This window comes from Clavelina lepadiformis, chromosome 4, assembly GCF_947623445.1.
Source record: "Clavelina lepadiformis chromosome 4, kaClaLepa1.1, whole genome shotgun sequence".
Classification (NCBI taxonomy): domain Eukaryota; kingdom Metazoa; phylum Chordata; class Ascidiacea; order Aplousobranchia; family Clavelinidae; genus Clavelina; species Clavelina lepadiformis.
This window is the reverse complement of record NC_135243.1, coordinates 23,112,786-23,130,473: the sequence shown is the minus strand read 5'-3', so window position 1 is coordinate 23,130,473 and position 17,688 is coordinate 23,112,786. Positions and strand designations below refer to the sequence as shown.

The 17,688-nt window shown below is 37.9% G+C and overlaps 1 protein-coding gene across 8 annotated transcripts in view; it reads right to left on the bottom strand.

Annotated features, from left to right (window-relative positions):
- Nucleotides 1-17,688, bottom strand: part of LOC143452557 (uncharacterized) — a 45,897-nt gene that overhangs the window by 19,106 nt on the left and 9,103 nt on the right. For 6 of the 8 annotated variants that reach the window (XM_076953576.1, XM_076953582.1, XM_076953579.1 and 3 more), the window contains 29 exons: nucleotides 17,576-17,664; nucleotides 17,291-17,340; nucleotides 16,739-16,820; nucleotides 15,649-15,780; nucleotides 15,247-15,416; nucleotides 14,791-14,944; nucleotides 14,376-14,480; nucleotides 14,075-14,182; nucleotides 13,632-13,853; nucleotides 13,034-13,177; nucleotides 12,697-12,804; nucleotides 12,378-12,488; nucleotides 12,102-12,206; nucleotides 11,532-11,669; nucleotides 10,635-10,808; nucleotides 10,276-10,437; nucleotides 9,776-9,928; nucleotides 9,356-9,523; nucleotides 8,667-8,834; nucleotides 8,006-8,173; nucleotides 7,429-7,596; nucleotides 7,033-7,200; nucleotides 6,353-6,520; nucleotides 5,920-6,087; nucleotides 5,490-5,657; nucleotides 5,040-5,066; nucleotides 3,901-4,068; nucleotides 3,496-3,654; nucleotides 2,121-2,270 (listed from right to left, as the gene is read on the bottom strand). In XM_076953576.1, coding sequence (XP_076809691.1) covers nucleotides 2,121-2,270; nucleotides 3,496-3,654; nucleotides 3,901-4,068; nucleotides 5,040-5,066; nucleotides 5,490-5,657; nucleotides 5,920-6,087; nucleotides 6,353-6,520; nucleotides 7,033-7,200; nucleotides 7,429-7,596; nucleotides 8,006-8,173; nucleotides 8,667-8,834; nucleotides 9,356-9,523; nucleotides 9,776-9,928; nucleotides 10,276-10,437; nucleotides 10,635-10,808; nucleotides 11,532-11,669; nucleotides 12,102-12,206; nucleotides 12,378-12,488; nucleotides 12,697-12,804; nucleotides 13,034-13,177; nucleotides 13,632-13,853; nucleotides 14,075-14,182; nucleotides 14,376-14,480; nucleotides 14,791-14,944; nucleotides 15,247-15,416; nucleotides 15,649-15,780; nucleotides 16,739-16,820; nucleotides 17,291-17,340; nucleotides 17,576-17,664 — 4,055 coding nt within the window. The remainder of the gene's footprint in view (nucleotides 1-2,120; nucleotides 2,271-3,495; nucleotides 3,655-3,900; nucleotides 4,069-5,039; nucleotides 5,067-5,489; nucleotides 5,658-5,919; nucleotides 6,088-6,352; nucleotides 6,521-7,032; nucleotides 7,201-7,428; nucleotides 7,597-8,005; nucleotides 8,174-8,666; nucleotides 8,835-9,355; nucleotides 9,524-9,775; nucleotides 9,929-10,275; nucleotides 10,438-10,634; nucleotides 10,809-11,531; nucleotides 11,670-12,101; nucleotides 12,207-12,377; nucleotides 12,489-12,696; nucleotides 12,805-13,033; nucleotides 13,178-13,631; nucleotides 13,854-14,074; nucleotides 14,183-14,375; nucleotides 14,481-14,790; nucleotides 14,945-15,246; nucleotides 15,417-15,648; nucleotides 15,781-16,738; nucleotides 16,821-17,290; nucleotides 17,341-17,575; nucleotides 17,665-17,688) is intronic. The other 2 variants (XM_076953577.1, XM_076953578.1) reach the window with 2 other exon arrangements.

The window sequence follows — 17,688 nt, the reverse complement described above, 5'->3', positions numbered from 1 at the left end:
TTATGTTCGGCATTTTGATAGGATTTTTATTGGAAAACTAAAGCAATTAAGTAGTGAATGTTGTGGCCTTGTACCACTTTCAATGTGTTTAAGGTGTAGGAGTAGTACAAAAATATTAAACCTCATCTTTAAAGAATTCTCATAATATCCCCTTTAATATTTACCATATATTCGCATAGGAATAGTTAGTGTTTAGAAATTTGGAATGAAAAGTATTAGCACTACCTCACGCTGCGATCAGAAGTGTACTTTGACGTGGTTACACAAACAAACGTAAAAGATTACATTGGCTGCGGTTGAATTTTCCGACGACACAATTCAAACGAATTCGACAAACGCTTATGTACACAACAGATCAGATGATAGAACGATCAAAAGCTTAGTTCTAAAAACGACAAGATTATCTGACACCAAACGACACGCTTTTTATCGGTTTAAATAGCTACGTCATACATTGTACAGAGAGAAAATGATAGGAAGTGCAGCAACGCTACAATTCAGATATAAGTACGCAAGTGTAAAAGAAACCCAAAAAAAGATTTAAAAATTGTTTTTGGTAGGTCCAGGGAAACCGCGAATCAACAGGAAACATCGCGTCTCGCTAACAACAGCAAGTTAAGCATTCCTAGTTACCTTTTGTTGTAAAACAATGGCAAAACATTGAAAATAGTAACAAAGTCAATTGCAAAGAACAGCTAAGACGTCTGGTATTTGATGATTAGTTTCACTTGAGGGTAAGTCGTCTCATTTGACACTTCAGACTGCTTATATCCGGGGATTACCCCCAAACCGGAAAACGTTGACTAACGAAACGTTCCTTTGTAATAGCCATAGCAACCTTTCACATTGTTAGCATCAAACAAAATTAAACAAACATCCTTTACAGCTGGTTACATGATGTGAACTACTTCAGAAAGTCCTCGAAGTTAATGTTAAACAACTAGTCTGTTCATTACAAATAAAAATTCCGATTATATGACATTGGTCGTTTAAAGCCATTGACTGTTTTATAAAAAAAACGCATCTATCTGTGTTTCAAATATACATGCAGAGGAAAACAGCAGAACAGACCGCAAACTAGATTTCGCAACGTAAATAAATAAAATTACTTAAAAATAGGCTCAGCTCGCTTTTAACTCACGGGTTACAACATAAATTTCAGAGCGGGCAATAGCGATATTCCTTGCATTCAAAAAATTTAAAAAATGTCCGCAACGAACTTGGCGTAACGTACCTACTGCATAGGACAGGTACTAAATTAGAAAACTTATTTAGAGAACTTAAAAACATGGCAAGCTATTTTGAGAGAAAAACGTAAGCGGCCGGAGGCCAGCTTTGTTTACGCTGTCTCGTTCTTAACTATGCATAACGCGGTTCTCGCTAAATCATCGATTAGCGCATTATGATGTCATAGCCCAAAAAAACGACGTACGGTTTCAACAGTAATATGCTGAAAAATAATGCCATGAGCTGCCCCAAGGCAGTGAAAGAGACGACGACAGGCAATGAAGAGATTAAAGACCTACTTCAACTATAAGAAGACTAATTGCAATTTTCCAAACAAAAACAAATGTGCAGAAAAATACATGATTTTCGCAAAACACGGGATAAGTTCCTTATATGGACAACTCGGCACCACTTAAGACTGGACTTAACAAATGAAAAGAACTGCATCGGTTTATCACAAAAAGCGACGAATTATTTTAAGATTATGTTCGCTTTCGTTCCCACGGATCAAAAACGAAACATACTCAATGACGTTTTGGCGACCAAATATTTAAAATATTTTGTTGATTTCGTGTCCAAAACAGATTCGTAACTTGTCTGAAGTGCTTTGCTGTATAAGAGTAAAAATCCTTTGTTATGGAGTATCTGAACGTTTAAACTGATAATAGCCGATATGGCGCTTTTCTTGGACTAGACGAGATGAAAATCATCGAAGATCAAAGGTTACTCGTCTCAAAGGCAAATGACTCAATAACCACCTTAAAGACTATAGTAGATATTTACGTTATGCTACGTACATAAAACATCATATACTGTACCTACTAAGTTGAAAAACAAATCTTTTATTTGCGTAATAATTTAGCGTATTGGTGTAAGCTAGTGGTGCAACTTACGACTTCCTTTTGCCGGTAGATGGTGTCTTCTGCAGAATATACTTGCTGCGTTTTTTCGTCCAAAGTATCGCGCAACTGCTGTACCTCTCTGCGTAGTGACTGTTCCGTATCCTTCTGTTGCTCCATCCCGTGCGTTTCAAGCGCTGCAAGCTGAAAGAATGTCAAATGTAACTTGAAAATCCAATTATTAAAAGAACTTTGTGCAAAGAACAAAGTATCAAATCCGTTAGCAACGGAATTGAATCTACGTCTAATTGAACAAAAGAGCATCATTTCTGGTGTAGTGACTTTTACGAGGTCTGGTTGTAATTATGGTATAGAACCAATGGTGATTGGTATTTAAAATGAAAACTTTATTACGTGAGTAGGCATGTAGGTTTCCAGTGCGTGCAATTTCAAGGAAATTTTCAAATTCACAACAAAGAATATCCTCACCTAACCTCATGTTTCCACACTTGCATAGGAAGTCTCGACAACCGTAACTGGATTAGTTTCCTCGCTGTATCTCTTGTTTATTCAGGCTTCGTTTTCAATCATTTACTTGCAACATACTGCTTGCTTGAAATTTCATGATCTGGTGCTCAAACTCGATATATATAATTTTTTTATTGCTTTCAGTACTAGAAAGGGCATTTTCTTCTGACTTTCATTGAGTGATAAAAATTCCTTGAACTTTTCCACAATATTCTGAGGAATTGAAAGTGAACTTTATTACACTTTTCACTATAGAAGAAAACTTTGCGGTCTCGCTTTTGTCAGAGCTCTTCACTGTGCAACTTCTGCGAACATTGCAGGTGGCTTCGGTCATCATTATCTATCGAATACTAGTTTTAGTCTAGTTTTCACTAGTTTTCTTCCATTGTCTCCAAAGCAATTTCTGAAGTCGAAAACTTCTGCATACTTCATACTTGCATACTCGCGTATAACAATGCGACGTGCCAAAGTATTAATAGAACTCCTGTTAAGTTCTAGCAATGTCACCATAAAATGTTTTCCATGCTTTAAACACTTTTTAGGTTCTTTGTCTATTTACACGACTGAGAGAACATAAATTATCTTCCCTCGATTTCACATTCAACGTCTGCAAGACTTTCAACTGATTTTAAACTCTGATTTCGTCTTAAAAACTTTCAGCCCACTTTGATTAGTGTGCCTGAAATGCAACAGGCCCATTTGATCATACTGAACTTGGCTGTTATAGCACTTTCAAATAAGAACGTCTTGGTAATTTTGATCTGTTTTTGAGCTTTGTTACCAATATACCTGGGCCGTGTTTTTTCAATGCGGCTTCCAATAATTGTTTATGTAATTGACGGACAAAAAGTGATGTGCCAAATCTTCTTGTGTTTCTTCTGTAAACTTTAGACTGACTTACTTTTTCCTCCAGATCTTTCTTTTCCTCCTGCACTTTTGAAAGATCATCTTCAGCTGATTTCAAATCCGTCTCCACACTGTCGATTTCACTCTGAAGTTCCTTTCGCTTCTTATTGGACCAGTCGGAACGCTCTTTCATTTCTTGTTGAAGCAGTTCGACCTAAGACAACAAACAGGGTTTCTCAATACTTGCAATTTCAACTTCAATTTCTTGTATTGCATCTAAACAAGCCAATTTTGACCAAAAAATCGTAAACTAGCAAAGCGAAACCTGTAGCAAACGCACACATTTATACTTTATCGATACGCATTTGTGTGCACTGCATCAAATCACAACTTTCGTTAAGTAAAGTTCAGTTCTAACATCATCATCGTCAAACAACATCATCATCGTCGAACATCTTACTTGTTTCTTTAAAGAGTCGCAATTGTCTTTCGCTTTGTTTCTCTCCTGCAAATTCTCCGCAACATCAGCTCTCAGCTCTTCCACAATCTTTCGAAGTTGGTCAATCTCCCGATTGTTTTGCAACAATTCATCTTCGAGTTCTTGGCATCGATTCTGCGCAACTTCAGCCTACATAAACAAATTGAGTCACAAATTAAGTCACCAGCATCGGGTCACAAAGAGAGAGTCACATACGCAGACTAATCAACGCCAAGAAACAAAATGAAAATCTTTCCTTGAATTGTTCCGAACTATTGGTACGTTCTTTATTCAAACACTATAGAGTCAAGTGAATGCATGAAACAGAGGCAAGTCACAAGCAAAAGCGGACTGAGATCTTATAGAAGCATGCACAGTAATGTGCACTTCACATGCATTAGTTTGTAAAGTCATTGTTTATCATAAAAACCTTTCAAGTGTTGTTTTCTAAGAATTTCTTAAAACAAAAACCATTTCAGGTAAACCGGAGAAGTTAAATTATTTGATTTTAACTGAACTTGTCCATAACGGCGGTTGCCTTAGCAACTGCAGAAATGACCAAAATATTAAAGTGTAATTAATTCATCTTCACGACAAATCAAACACATCACACAACATGCAAGAAAAATGATTAAAATTCAATCCAATCCGGAAAACGTAATTTTTCAGTTTGATGAGTTTAACTTATTAAATACGAATAGTTCCAAAGAACCTTCCATGCAAATGTATTATTAAGAGGAAAGAAAGCAGGCCTCGTATGATACTTAGGTGCAATATACACCGGATAGGGCAAACTAAGAATGCAATGGAAGCAGACTGCAAAGCTTTTGAGCAAACGTCTCAGAAGAAAAAAGCATGGAAAATGCTTACAGTTCAAGCAAAATCGGAAAAAGACAATTTTGTCGTTTACATTCGTCGTACAGTGAATCCTTTGATGTATGACACACTTATTAAAACGTGCTTAAAGTCAATCGCTTTTTGTGGTTCTTATGTCAATCAACAAACGTGCGTGATGACAAAGCAAAATTTACAAAGAAAAATTTGCTGAGTAATGTTCAACAATCATGAGTCAGCGAATTAAGCGGAGAAATGCAAGGACGACTGATTATGACGTCACCTACCTCGTCATCTGAACTCGACGAAGCGCTCTGTGAAAAATGGGCAGTTACAAGAGTAATAAAAACGCTTATATTCGCTCTGACCTTAAAAGCGCGAATAAAGCGCAGGTTTTCGCAAGCACAAAAGCAAGCAAAAATTTCTATTGATACAAACAATTAACAATTAAGTTGATATAGAATCGAAGTGGCGTGTAATGCCTGTGTCTTCGATAGTTTCAGTATCGTTTTTATGGTTAATATTGTATCAAATGGAAAAAGTCTTATCGAAGGTATGGAAAGCAAGGAACCACGGTAAAGATTTTAAATATAGGTTCGATGCCTGATTATTCCAGGTTTCAATTACCTGGTACTTTCCACAACACGGAAGCTATTTAAGATTAATTGGTTATGAAGTCACACGAAGGGATATGTAGCAAACAGATAAAGGAAACGCAACAGTTGTTGACAACTTACGTCTTGTTGCGACCCGTACATAAGTTGCTCAACGTTTTCCATTTCGTTTCGTTTTTCCTTGACCTCCTGCTGGAGGTCATTGACCTTCTCCAAAGCTTTTTCCTTATCAGCAGTAAGCTTTTCTAGAAGGCTTGTCCTTTGATCGTGACTGGTTTCATATTGACGCATCTAGAAAGATAGAAATGTTTAACGTTTTATGCAATTCTTTTAATTAAAAAAAAAAACGCAAATTAACAAAAGATTACTGATTGATACAAAACGCCGTAACGTGTGAATAGCAAACGCATGGGTTTTCTTACGATACAGCAACTAGCAGCTATGCTAGCACTAATGCGAACAACGTCTAAATGCCATGTTAACGCACAATGAGCGAAAGTACGCAAAAGTATCTTTCCGACAAGAGGTTGAGTAAAAAGAAAGCTTCGGTTACTTTTTGTTCAATTTTTCGAATAGCTTCCTGCGCTTGATCAAAAGCCTTGCGCTTGTCTTCCAATTCACCTCTGGCGTCATCTAGCGCGTCCCGGAGGCTTTCTTTTTCGTCCTCTACCTCCTGGGAGCGTTCGAGTTCCTTCCTTAATGCGGAGTCGCTTTGATTTAACTAAAACAGAAATAAAACCAGATTCAGAAAAACTATTAAATACAAATATTTGGCGGACCTCAACGGTGGCAAAAGTACCGATAGATAATGAAAGATAAACGTAACATTATTTTGACAAGTCATTTATTTAAACTCTGTTTAGTGATCGCAAAACAATTGCATTGTCATCATGATCGGTGTCCTGGATTACATCGCTATTACGTAAAACCTAATGAATTGTCATTAACGCCGTAAAATCTTATGAAAATTTTCACGAGAGTTTTACTCGGTCCTGAAGAAGATCAACTTTTTCTTCTTCATCATTTAAACGTCTTTGAAGCTCCTCCAATTGATTTCTGGCCCGAGCTTTTCCCTCCTCCGCTTCCCTTCTAGAATCTTCAAGATCGATGAGCGCTTGACGTTTCTCTTCATCGACATCGTTAGACTTCTCCGTCTGCAAATGATAGAATGTGATGATGATGATGTGATGATGACGCCACACGGTTCACAAGATACAAGATAGTCACACAGAGCAGGGTTGTTAACGCGACAATGTGCAATGTTCTATAGCCAATGACAGAATTTCCTGTACCATAGCAGCCTACGTTTTGTGCCTTAACACATGCAACACATATTTCTAAGGCTTTTTGGGGGCGGAAACAGTCTCTTAAATTTCTCCAATTGTCTCTCAAACTATATATTCTTGCAACTACCGTGGTAAACTAGCATTTAGTGTTTAAAAGTCGCGGTCTTTTAAAATGTCTTAGCGGTCACCAACGTAAAACCTTAAGAAAACCAACATGAAACAATGATTTGTGTGCTACACACAACGATGAAATGAAAATATCAAAACCAACCAGCATTTTAAAAATAAGGTTGCTAGAAAAAAAGTTCAATTGCGAACAAAGGCGGAAATTTTGTGATTTAACCCAATATGGCTTCAGGCAATCTCTCATTTTCATCTACCTCATCCTGGAACCGCTGAATCCGCTTTTCCGCGTCTTTTAGCTCCCGTTCTTTGTCCGCAAGTCTTGCCTGGGCATCCTGACACTCCAATTCCGCCTCTTTACGCTTCCGCTCAGTGTTTCGTAATTGATCGGATAAACTTTCCGCACGCTCCTCCGCCTCTTGAAGCTGCCAGAAAAATAGTGGAATCAAACACACCAAGTCATACCAAGTGTGCAAAAAAGGGTAGAAATAGCAATAATATGCGAGTACAAGAGAACGACGCTAAACAACCACAAAACTTGCAACAAAAAATGGAGCGCTCGAAAAAATTATGAAGAAATGAAACTTCGAAACGGAAAATAAGTTCTATTGCCAGCTAATAAGAAGTTAATCAGAGAAAAAAAGTTCTAATACCAGATCATCAATTCTTTGCAGTTTCTCTTCGGCCTTTGAAAGAGCTTTCGCTTTCTCACCAGCTTCTTTCTGCGCCTCGGACGCGAGATGTGACAGATTACGTCGCTGCTTCTCAAGTTCAAGAGACTCTCCAGCAGCGGTTTCGTATCTTTCTTCCCAAGTTCGAATCTAGGACGACCACAAATATCGCGTTATCGACGCATTTTTTATTCGCATAACAACATTGTAAACTTGGTACATTTACACACGCAAATTCAAGATGTGTGTAAAATTAATAATAGCCTGAATAATTGCGCAATTTATTACAAACAACTTTATGGCGGTTTCCAACGCAGACATGACCAAGAAAACAACAGTTATAAATTATCAACGTTATGTCACCCACCAAGTTACTTTAGAAATTGACTGCCAGATTATGCACTAAAAGTGAGAACTTAATGTCAACCGATTGTAACATTTTAAATTTCATCACAATGAAAGTTCAATAAACCCTTTCACGACGTGAAACGTTTCCCCAAAGTTACCAGAACCAGAAAATTAACAATTTTCCTGAAATCAAATCCGCAGTTCAACCAACCTCTTCCTCAAGGTCTTTAATGTTCTTCTCAGATGAAGCAACTGCACGCTTAGCTTCCTCCAGCTCCTGGTGAGTTTGAGCGAGTTCTTGGGCGTGATTTCGCTTCGATTTGTCCAGCTCGAGCCGGAATGACGTGGCCAGTGTCGATGCTTCATCCATCTCCGACATCTAAGTTCGTCGTGAAGATATATCACGCCATGATACAATGTGATATGAACATATGGATATGATACAGTGAATACACTTGTATAATGCAATATCTTACCGTCGTATGTATTGTATTGTATGGATAAATATAACTCGTAACTCATGATATATATGAGCAGACAGCGCATGTCTGCCACTGTGGCTACGCAAAGTGATAGCGAAAAGGTAACAAAGTAACAAAAGATGAGTAACAGTTATACGACGAATAAATATCGAAGCCGAAAAACTAGCGATAATTTTTATTGGCAAACGTTACAGGTCTATTCTCAACTCAATTTCAATGCCATCGGCAACCTTATGTTGACAAGGAGTTGGCTCATAAAAAATATCGCCATTTTTTGGCGCTGATATTTATTCTTCGTACAACTCGTGGTTCCCAACGCTTTGCTGTTTGAAATAAAAGCTTTGCAAAGTTAAGCAAAGTAACTATAATAGCAAAAGAATGCCACAGTACCTGGGATTCCAGGCGTCGAAGTTTTCTCTGAGCCTCGTCAAGGGAAGCGACCTTCTCACTCAGGGCTATTGTCAGATCTTCCGCTTCTTTGGCGGCGAATCGTCGTTGTTTTTCTGTGTCTCTTAATTTTCGCAGTGTCTCCTCAGATTTCGCTTCACCATCCTTCACCTACAATTGATAAAACACGAAAACTGACTTTGTGATTTGCACAAACACAAGGGGACCGATGTTGATGGTCGGGTGACGTTGTTTGATGTCGTGAAAGAGAAAAGTTCTATTGATCTGTGTTTCAGGTATAAATTTGCAAGCAAAGCTTAGGAATGATAACTTTTTATTGAAAATCTAAAGTAGGTTTTACGTGAACTAACGTATTCTCGGTGCGGGATGCGCATTGTATAATGGAACAGGCACGCAGCTTAATCTATCCACGTAGCTTAAATGCAATACAGCACTGTTGTTTAAAAATAACGGAAAGGGCCATTTCAGTTAGTTGGTATGAGCTGTTTAGGGTTTAGTTGACGAAAAATTTGAATGGGAATGTACATTTAAGTTAAATTTACCATGTTACAAAATGTAAGGTTGGTTAACGAGAAACTGTGTAAAATAGCTTCAAACATAGTTATTCTTTTCCAGTTAAACAACGACATTAAACAGTGAGTTCCATAAACAGGATGCCCACATTCACGTACCTCGGCCGCCATCTTGCGGCATTTTTCTTCAACGTCCTCAACTTCGGTGTGTTTCGCTTCGAGGGCGTCCTTCAACCCGCTTACCTCCATCTGCGCCACGTATTTTTGGTGCTCTAGCTCGGTGACCTTTGACCTTTCTTCCGACGCGGTGGCTTCTGAATTTTTTACCTGCGAATGTAAATGAATCAAGTTGTGTCCGTAGCTGATTGGTTACTTTCAACCTGGTTTTAGCCCTAACGAGGTCACTAACCTCTCATAACCTCCATCATTTAGTAAAGATTAAACCGATGCATATAACGAAAAAAAAGCAGTTTGAGTAAACGATGCGAATAATGACCGAAAGGTTTGTCTTTGATATAACTTAAAGAATTTTATTTAATGAGAAATAATTTACGGTCTCAGCACAATGTAGAAATTTACCCTGTATTTAAGTTCCTCTAGTTCCATGTCCTTATCCTTCATATCTTCACGCATATTGTGCAAGTCTCTTGCTGTATCTCTGTGTTGTTTCTCTGAAAGTTCCAATTTTTCTTCCAGGTTCAACTTGTCGTCTTCAATGATCGATAACATACTCTGTGGAGAGGGACGAAGGTTACAATTGTCCAATTACTGGCATTGTTATGTGTCTATACTGTATAGTATATACGTTATTAAAAAGTTTGCTCTTTTAAGCCCAATGTTAATCTGATCATAATGTTGATGCTTTCGTTTTAAAAGTAACATTCGATCTTGCATCTGATTCAAGTCATACTGAACTTACTATACACCAGAGAGAGAGCATAGTTTGAAACAATAACTCGTTCCACTATTGGCTTAATGCAAATACACAGTAAGAAATTGCATTGAAATTGCAAAAATTGCAACACATGGACACATGTGCAATTGAACAACACTCAGACTCAGACATAAAAATCTGCAACCTGTATCCTCTCCATCTCTCTATCCTTGTCTTCCTTTTCTCGGTTGAGTTCGGAAATCTTGATCTCGAGCTCGTGCAGGGTTCGTTCGACGCGAGATTGCTCTACCATTGTGTTTTCTCTCTCTTTCAGTTCCTCTTCTAACTCGAGGTCCATTCTTCGGAGCTACACAACGCCATAGAGGTCATTATGACGTAACTATTATGTGATTAAGACACGACAAATCAAAGCTTTCTTGAAATTGTTAACACCTTCTTGTTGATAGCATTTATATTAGCATTATTATGTTTTTACTTAATATTACATAATAATGTACATTTATACAGTAATAACCGAAATTATGCATTAATAATTAATCACACCTCCTCCTGTAGCCTGTTATTGGTCCTATCTGCTTCCCTCAGGGCTTTGGCCTTTGCTTCCACATCAGCACGGAGGGTTTCCACTTCTTGCGCCGAGCTCCTTTTAAATTCTTCCAATTGATCCAACGTCTCACTGGCCGCGTTAGCAGCTCCGGTGGACGATAAACGGCGTAGCTACAAGAGCACGATTAACATATTCTTCGATTAATATCGTACAGCGGCTGCTTTATAAACTACATGTTTTTAACAATTACGTTGTTCCTAAGGCTTAAATCAGAAGGGTTGTGCAATTTTTAGGAAATTATTCTAAGGCGACCATGTCAAATAACAGGACAATTAAGCACCCAATGAAGTAGTTGTAAGACCAACTAAATGTTGCAATCTCTGTGATAGCAATACCAGCGGCATGATATCGAAAACACCGGGTTAATTACACAACAATTAGAAACGCTTCTCTGCTGAAAGCAAGAAGGCTTTATCGTTGCTAAAAAGACAAAGCCAAGGCGAGCTACTAGCAGAAGCATGCACCACAAGTATCACAAAACTATGTTAAACAACACCGAAGCATGCAGAGTATTCGCTATTCTCAAACACAAAGACGAACAACGAAATATACGGTGGCACACGACGTACCATTCCTAATGCTACCTCTATTACCCAATCAGCCAATGTTAGTAGAGAAATAATTTTTAAACGTCCGTTGTCAAACATTATCACGCCATGGCTATTATTGAAAGCGTTTTGCGAACTCTGCAAAAAAGCGTAGCAATGTAGATCACTTTGTCAAACAACTACGACATGTTTGTCAAAGTGCCTACTAGCTCTAATTTGCTGCTATGATTTGAAGTTGTTCAATCTTCTACTGAGCTTATGAGCTAGAATGGATGAGGTTAATACCTCATCAGTAAGTTGTTCGATTTCCTCATCCCGTAAAAGTCCGATTTTTTGTTCTTCAGAAAGTGCGAGTTCAAGTTCACTTTTTTGCTTCTCAAGTTCATGCAAAGCGGTTAGCAATGAGTCGGATGAGCTTACGTCCTGAGAGAGTTCAGATGAAGAAGGAGAGGAAAGTAAAACACAAGTAACAAGACATGCAGTTGTTACAAGAATTAAGTAATCAGGTTTAGCAAAGTATCACAGCACTGAAGAGAGGCACAGCAGCACAATGCCTTATATCCACTGCAAATAAGTACACAACAGCATTGAACCATATAAGAATATTCAGCAGGAAACTGCTTGTTTTCAAACCGGGTCAGCGGGTCTAAGGAATGTTATACTAGGGTTATTGCACATGCAAATAATGAGTAGTAGCAATATAATAAAAAAGAACTCCAGACAAAATAATAATGAACCGATTAAAAGTGTTATTTCGCAATAGTGGTTTCCAATTACTGTATATTTTTATAGATCTGCAAAACACAAGGCATTGTGATGTCATAAGTACATGCAATAATTGGCGCGTTTGCATACCTTAAATTCAGACAGCCTCTTCTCAAGGTCAGACTTTTCAACGGTGACTGCAGAAAGTCTCCGGTCGGAATCACTCATTTGAAGTTCAAGGTCACATACCTGAGCCTGATAAGTTTAAAATATCGCATAAATCGACCATTGAAGCGCTCGAACACAAATTCGTCGTTTATCAAGATACCAGTAACGGTATTTCAAACTTCCTAACTACAGAACACTCAACCACTGGGGGAGCAATCGAGCCGTGACGAGCAGATTGTATTGTTATTAAAGTATTACCTCTAAATGCCTTCTCGTTCTGGCGAGCTCTTTCTTTAATCTTTCGATTTCATTTTCCAGTTCCTTAACTCGACCTTTCGACCTCGATGATTCATTTTCTAAACTGCGGATCTGTAAAATATGTCTTCGTAGGTTAAGGAATGGATAATAACTGATATAAAGCTCGCCTGGCGGACATTAAGATGAACATTTATGTAGCACTGTGTGTAACTACACATGCACAACACAGCATGGATCGTCGGGAAACGAATAATTGAGAAAAGCAAGTTTAATTGCAACAGCGATGTTTCGTCATAATTACATTCACGCGATGTCACACCTGTCTTTCGGCTTCTTCGCGGTCGTTTCTCGCTTCTTTAATCTGACCCTTCAACGTGGTTCGCTGCAGTTCGAGAGACGATAAATTTGATTCTAGACTCTTCTTTTCCTGTATATTACCAGGGAAAGTTGGTTGTTAATAAAGCAAAGAAGCGCAATACGAACCGAGCCCTACATATATTTGTGTTTATTCCTATTTAAAGAGAAACTTGAAGTTTGATAAAAATCAAAAACGTCTACAATGCTTTTAAAAGGACGGAAAAGCTGTCCATGGAAAGCACAACCCGAAACAAGTCACAAAAGAATAAAAAATTCAAAGTAAGAGCTTCATATCTTACGTGTCTGACTTGGCTAAGGTCACTGGATAACCTGTTCACATAATCCGAATCATCGAAATCTTGTCGTTGTGTATCTGCGTGGGAGAGTCTCTTCTGTAACGAGTTGATCTCGTTCCGCAATTGGTCAGTGAGAGCTTGCGATTCCTTTTGAAAGATTTTCGTGTAATGACGTATGTAGATTGTAGACTGATAACGTAATCGTATCAACCGCAACGCTAAACTATACTGGAGGCATGTCGAATATAGTATATATCAAGAGCCTTAATCAAAACACTCGTCATTTAGTTTCAATTCAACGAAGTTAGTGCTAGTTAACAAATTGTACCTAATTGTACCCAGGAGTTAATTGTAAAATAAAGGTTAACTTTGTAACGTCCAATAATAAGTTAATTAACCAAAAAACGTCTATTGTATGATACAACATAAACTTGAAAGCCTTCATAAGAGCCAAGTCAATTGGTCAACAATGAATTTCAGAAACTGACAAACGAATTAGTAACTTCAAATTATTAACTAATTGGTAATTGCTAACTATTCATTGTTGACCGATCCAGAGCAGTAACTTTAAATCATTTGATAGAATTTCAAAATCACTGACTCGTAATTCTTCTTGAGATTTAAGGAGGAGTTCTTTGCTCCTGTACGCTTCTTCTCGTGCTCTGGATGCAGCAGAAGAGTCGAATCCCTCATCGGAGCTGGAACTCGATCTCTTCCAGGATCTCTCCTGACGTCGTTGATCCTGCAACCTTTCCACTTCACTCTTCAAAGATGCAACTTGCTCTTCGAGACGTGGTCGTGCTTCTACAGCACTCACGCTCTCCTGCAGGAGTCGATAAAAATGTTCGAAATTCTGCGTTTATTGTTTAAGTCTACGTAATAACGAAGTCAATAACTAATCAATAAGTAATAATAGCAACGTATTCATGCGATAGACAATTTCTTCCATAAGTTGAAATAAATTATCTGAAAATCAATATAGAAATTAGCCGAAATAATAACAAATGAATCGATTATTAATAAAACTTTAACACAAGGATGAACCTGTCTTAGATTGTCCAGTTCGTCTCGGAGCCTGCAGAGGACATCTTCGTGCATCTTCTTCATCATCCGCACCTCCTCATCATGACCGGCCGCCTCCTCATGAAGAGCCTATCACAAATTACGCTATGAAATTGTCATAAACGTTCATTGTTACGTCAAGAAAAATATATGACGGCATGAAAAACTACACTCTCTGCCAGAAAGATCATTCAACATAACAATATAATACAAAATGTTTAAAGCGTTTTAATGATCAATTGCTTGAAACTTAGTCTCAGACGAACGATGTAGTTTTACAGACCTGTTTAAGAGCGACAATTTCGTCTTCTCTTTTCATCAAATCTTCTTCCCGCTCCTCTTGTTGCGTCATCAAATCTTCCTGATCGCTTCGAAGTTGATATAATTCCTGTCGCACGCAAAGCAAAATGATGAAATTAGCTTTTAAGGTTTAGTGAGAGACATAGCAGAGCAAGTAGATATGACAGAAACTTCTGGAATATTTGTGTAGCTTTAAAACAACTTCTCTACGTTTAGCTGCAAGTATAATAAAATCTTTAACTTTGAAGAAAAATAATTAGTAGAGATAAGTAAGAGCACAATTATCAATTTATGTCATAATTGCAATAATCATTGTCATAATCGTAATTGTAATTGTTACAATTATTATACTAAGACTGTTTTCCGGCCACTTTATTCAACAAACACATCATCCTTACGTCAAGAAGCTGTGATTCATTCAGTTTTTTCGATTCGAGCAGATCTGATGACGATTTCGCGCGCTCTAGCTCGTCGCTCATTTCACCGAGTTGAGATTTAAGGTCGTCGAGTTCCTTCGCTTGTTGCTGCTTTAGAAGTCGATCGTGACGTTCGCTAGAAAATGAATGACATCATGCTCTATCCGACGTAAATTATGTCATAGAGTGCTTTGTCTTTTGCAAAATAGTGAATTGATTTGTTACAGAATATACGGGAGATACGGAAATTCATTCCAGGCGGTGATTTTAACCCGTCAGCATTTTCTTTAACGTCATAACGCATTTTCATTCTGCTTCTACAAATTTCATGTTATTATAACACTTATGTCAAACTCTATTACACCATGATTGCCACTAAGGGTTTGAAAGCTCGTGAAACTGTAAGTTGAGGAAACGCGAGCTTCAAATTGAACTAACTTCATTCTTAGTTCGGCGATTTGATTGCGGGCAACGTCCAACTTCATCTCCAGATCCTCGATGACCCTCTTTCCTTCTTCAATCTCTCGTTCTAGTTTCTTCTTCTCTCGTTCGACGTCGCGAAGTTTTGTTTGTAGGACGTTGAGAAGTTCGAAGTTATGGAGGTTGTCCTGAAAACAAGGGAATGTTTGTGACCCGAAACACAATGCAGCAGGTAGTCAGTAACAATCGCGGTGTAAATTGTAAAACAGTGCAACTACGTCACCAGTATAACATTAAACATGATAATTATGGACTTAGATTTTACCAAAACTATAACACGTTATTAAACCGCATAAAGAACGAAAAATGAATGTTGAGTATTCAATAATTTGTAACTGCTATCATGCAACATAGACTAACATCTGCTGTGGCTTGCAGTTCCTTAACTGTGGCACGAAGTTCGCTGATGTGGTCTTGAAGTTCAGCCACGGATGGCGCTGTGAAGTCGTAAGGTTGATCAGCAAAGACTGGCCCATCAACCTGGTCGGCATCCTGAAAAAAATTGCTGACGTAATTACCGCATCAAAGTTTTTGACAGGTGTCAAAACTCTGCTGGAATCAAGTTAGACAAAATAAGTCTGTACTGTAAAGATTCATAGTTGTTGAAGTAGACTTTCTAGCAGTTCCATCAACTGATTTTCTTTGCAGCTGTCGATATCGTCAACTTACTTTTAAGGAAATGTTTTCAAAATGACGTGCACCAGAACGTCAAGATTACGTTTTCGTGGAAAAATAATTTACAATCCATTTATGAATAATCGATGATGCGAACTTCTCACGTAATTCAATTAAATATTAATTCATATTACGTAATACGCACGTTAATTGAAAGCACCAGAAAATCGTGATATCTCACTTAATATGAGAAAACGCAAGAGTAGTGCTAGATTACGTAGCTTTTATTGATTAAAAGGTTTGCAATAAAAAGAATTGCAAATGAACTTTCGCATTAAAAGTGATGGTTTTAGATAAAACATTTCAAAGCGAAGCGTTCATAGAAGATCTTATCTACTGAAGCAACATGAAGGAAAAAACAAAAATATACGCAAATGTTTAAAGGCATCAGTGAAAACGAAAACAATTTGTCGAAGTTACAAATAACTCTGCCAAGCACCAACACCCAAAACATCTTTGCGACGTCAATTACTGGATCTAACTCCCTCAAAGATAACGTAACCAGGGTTACGTTTCAGATTATATCAGCGATAGTAGACATTTGTCTTGGCAAACTTGACAGTTACAAATGAAGTTGAAAAGACAACCAGCGTTGGAAATGGTAAACAAAGATTGTGTTGAGAGTGCAGCGATTAACTAAACTGACCAGATAAGCCACAAAAATGTACGACACTGCTTAAACGGCGGTTAAGTTGAAAAGTTAAGTTCATTTATCAATCTATCTATCTGTATATATAAATCTGGCAATGAATGGTCTATGGTGGAAGTTACTCACCCCTGGCTTGCGCTTGGTGATGTCGGTGCTGCTTATTTTCCCGAAAACAATACTGGATGATCTTTTGTGGGATCCCGTGAAGCTAGGTAGAGGATACGATAGGTAACGTCGAAAAAAACGTTACGGTGATATATGAGATTAAGACAAATGATAAGCACACACACATTGAGGTACTGTACGTAGTAGTGTAATGTAGCCTATATCAAAAGACGTATTACAACGGTAAAAAAAGATTATATTTGTGTAAGTCCACAAATTAAGGAAAATTCGACGCGACCATCGCTATGAGAAGCGTTACATGATTTTGAACATATCCCTGTGTAAACACTTTCACTATTGACTCTCCATACATTCAGTCTGCATGAACAACCACTCATAAGTGAACAAAAAGCATCAAGCGTTTAGAAATGGGCCGTTCAAGTGTTTAAGTAGCAAGTCAATTCGTCTGGCATTGAACAGACTGATTTTCAAAACATGTTGGTCACCGTAGTGTTATGGCAATACACATAGACGGTGGCATATGTGTTGTAGGTTGTATTATGCTATTCTCACCTCACTGGGGACGAAAGGTCAGGTAAGGAACGTGATTCATGGCGCTCTTTCTGCAAAGATCAGGAACATAAATCTTAACCGAACGCGGAAGCATATTTTGCTCACATTAGCCAAGATGTCGGTTATTAATATATCATTTTTAAACCAGCTTTTTATATGTTTCGGTGCTTCAATTATTATTCAAAAGCAATCATTATCGAAAATTTATTGGTAGGTTCGTTTCAATTGACAAAAAATATCGTTAAATATACATACAACAGAAAGACATGAATGAAAAACACATACGTCATCGTCATCATCAGAAATGTGGAGCGACATCCCAAGCGATTCGGCATCAGAGTATTCAGACTCACTCCATTCACTGCCACTGACCACTGCAAATAATTAATTTATTATGT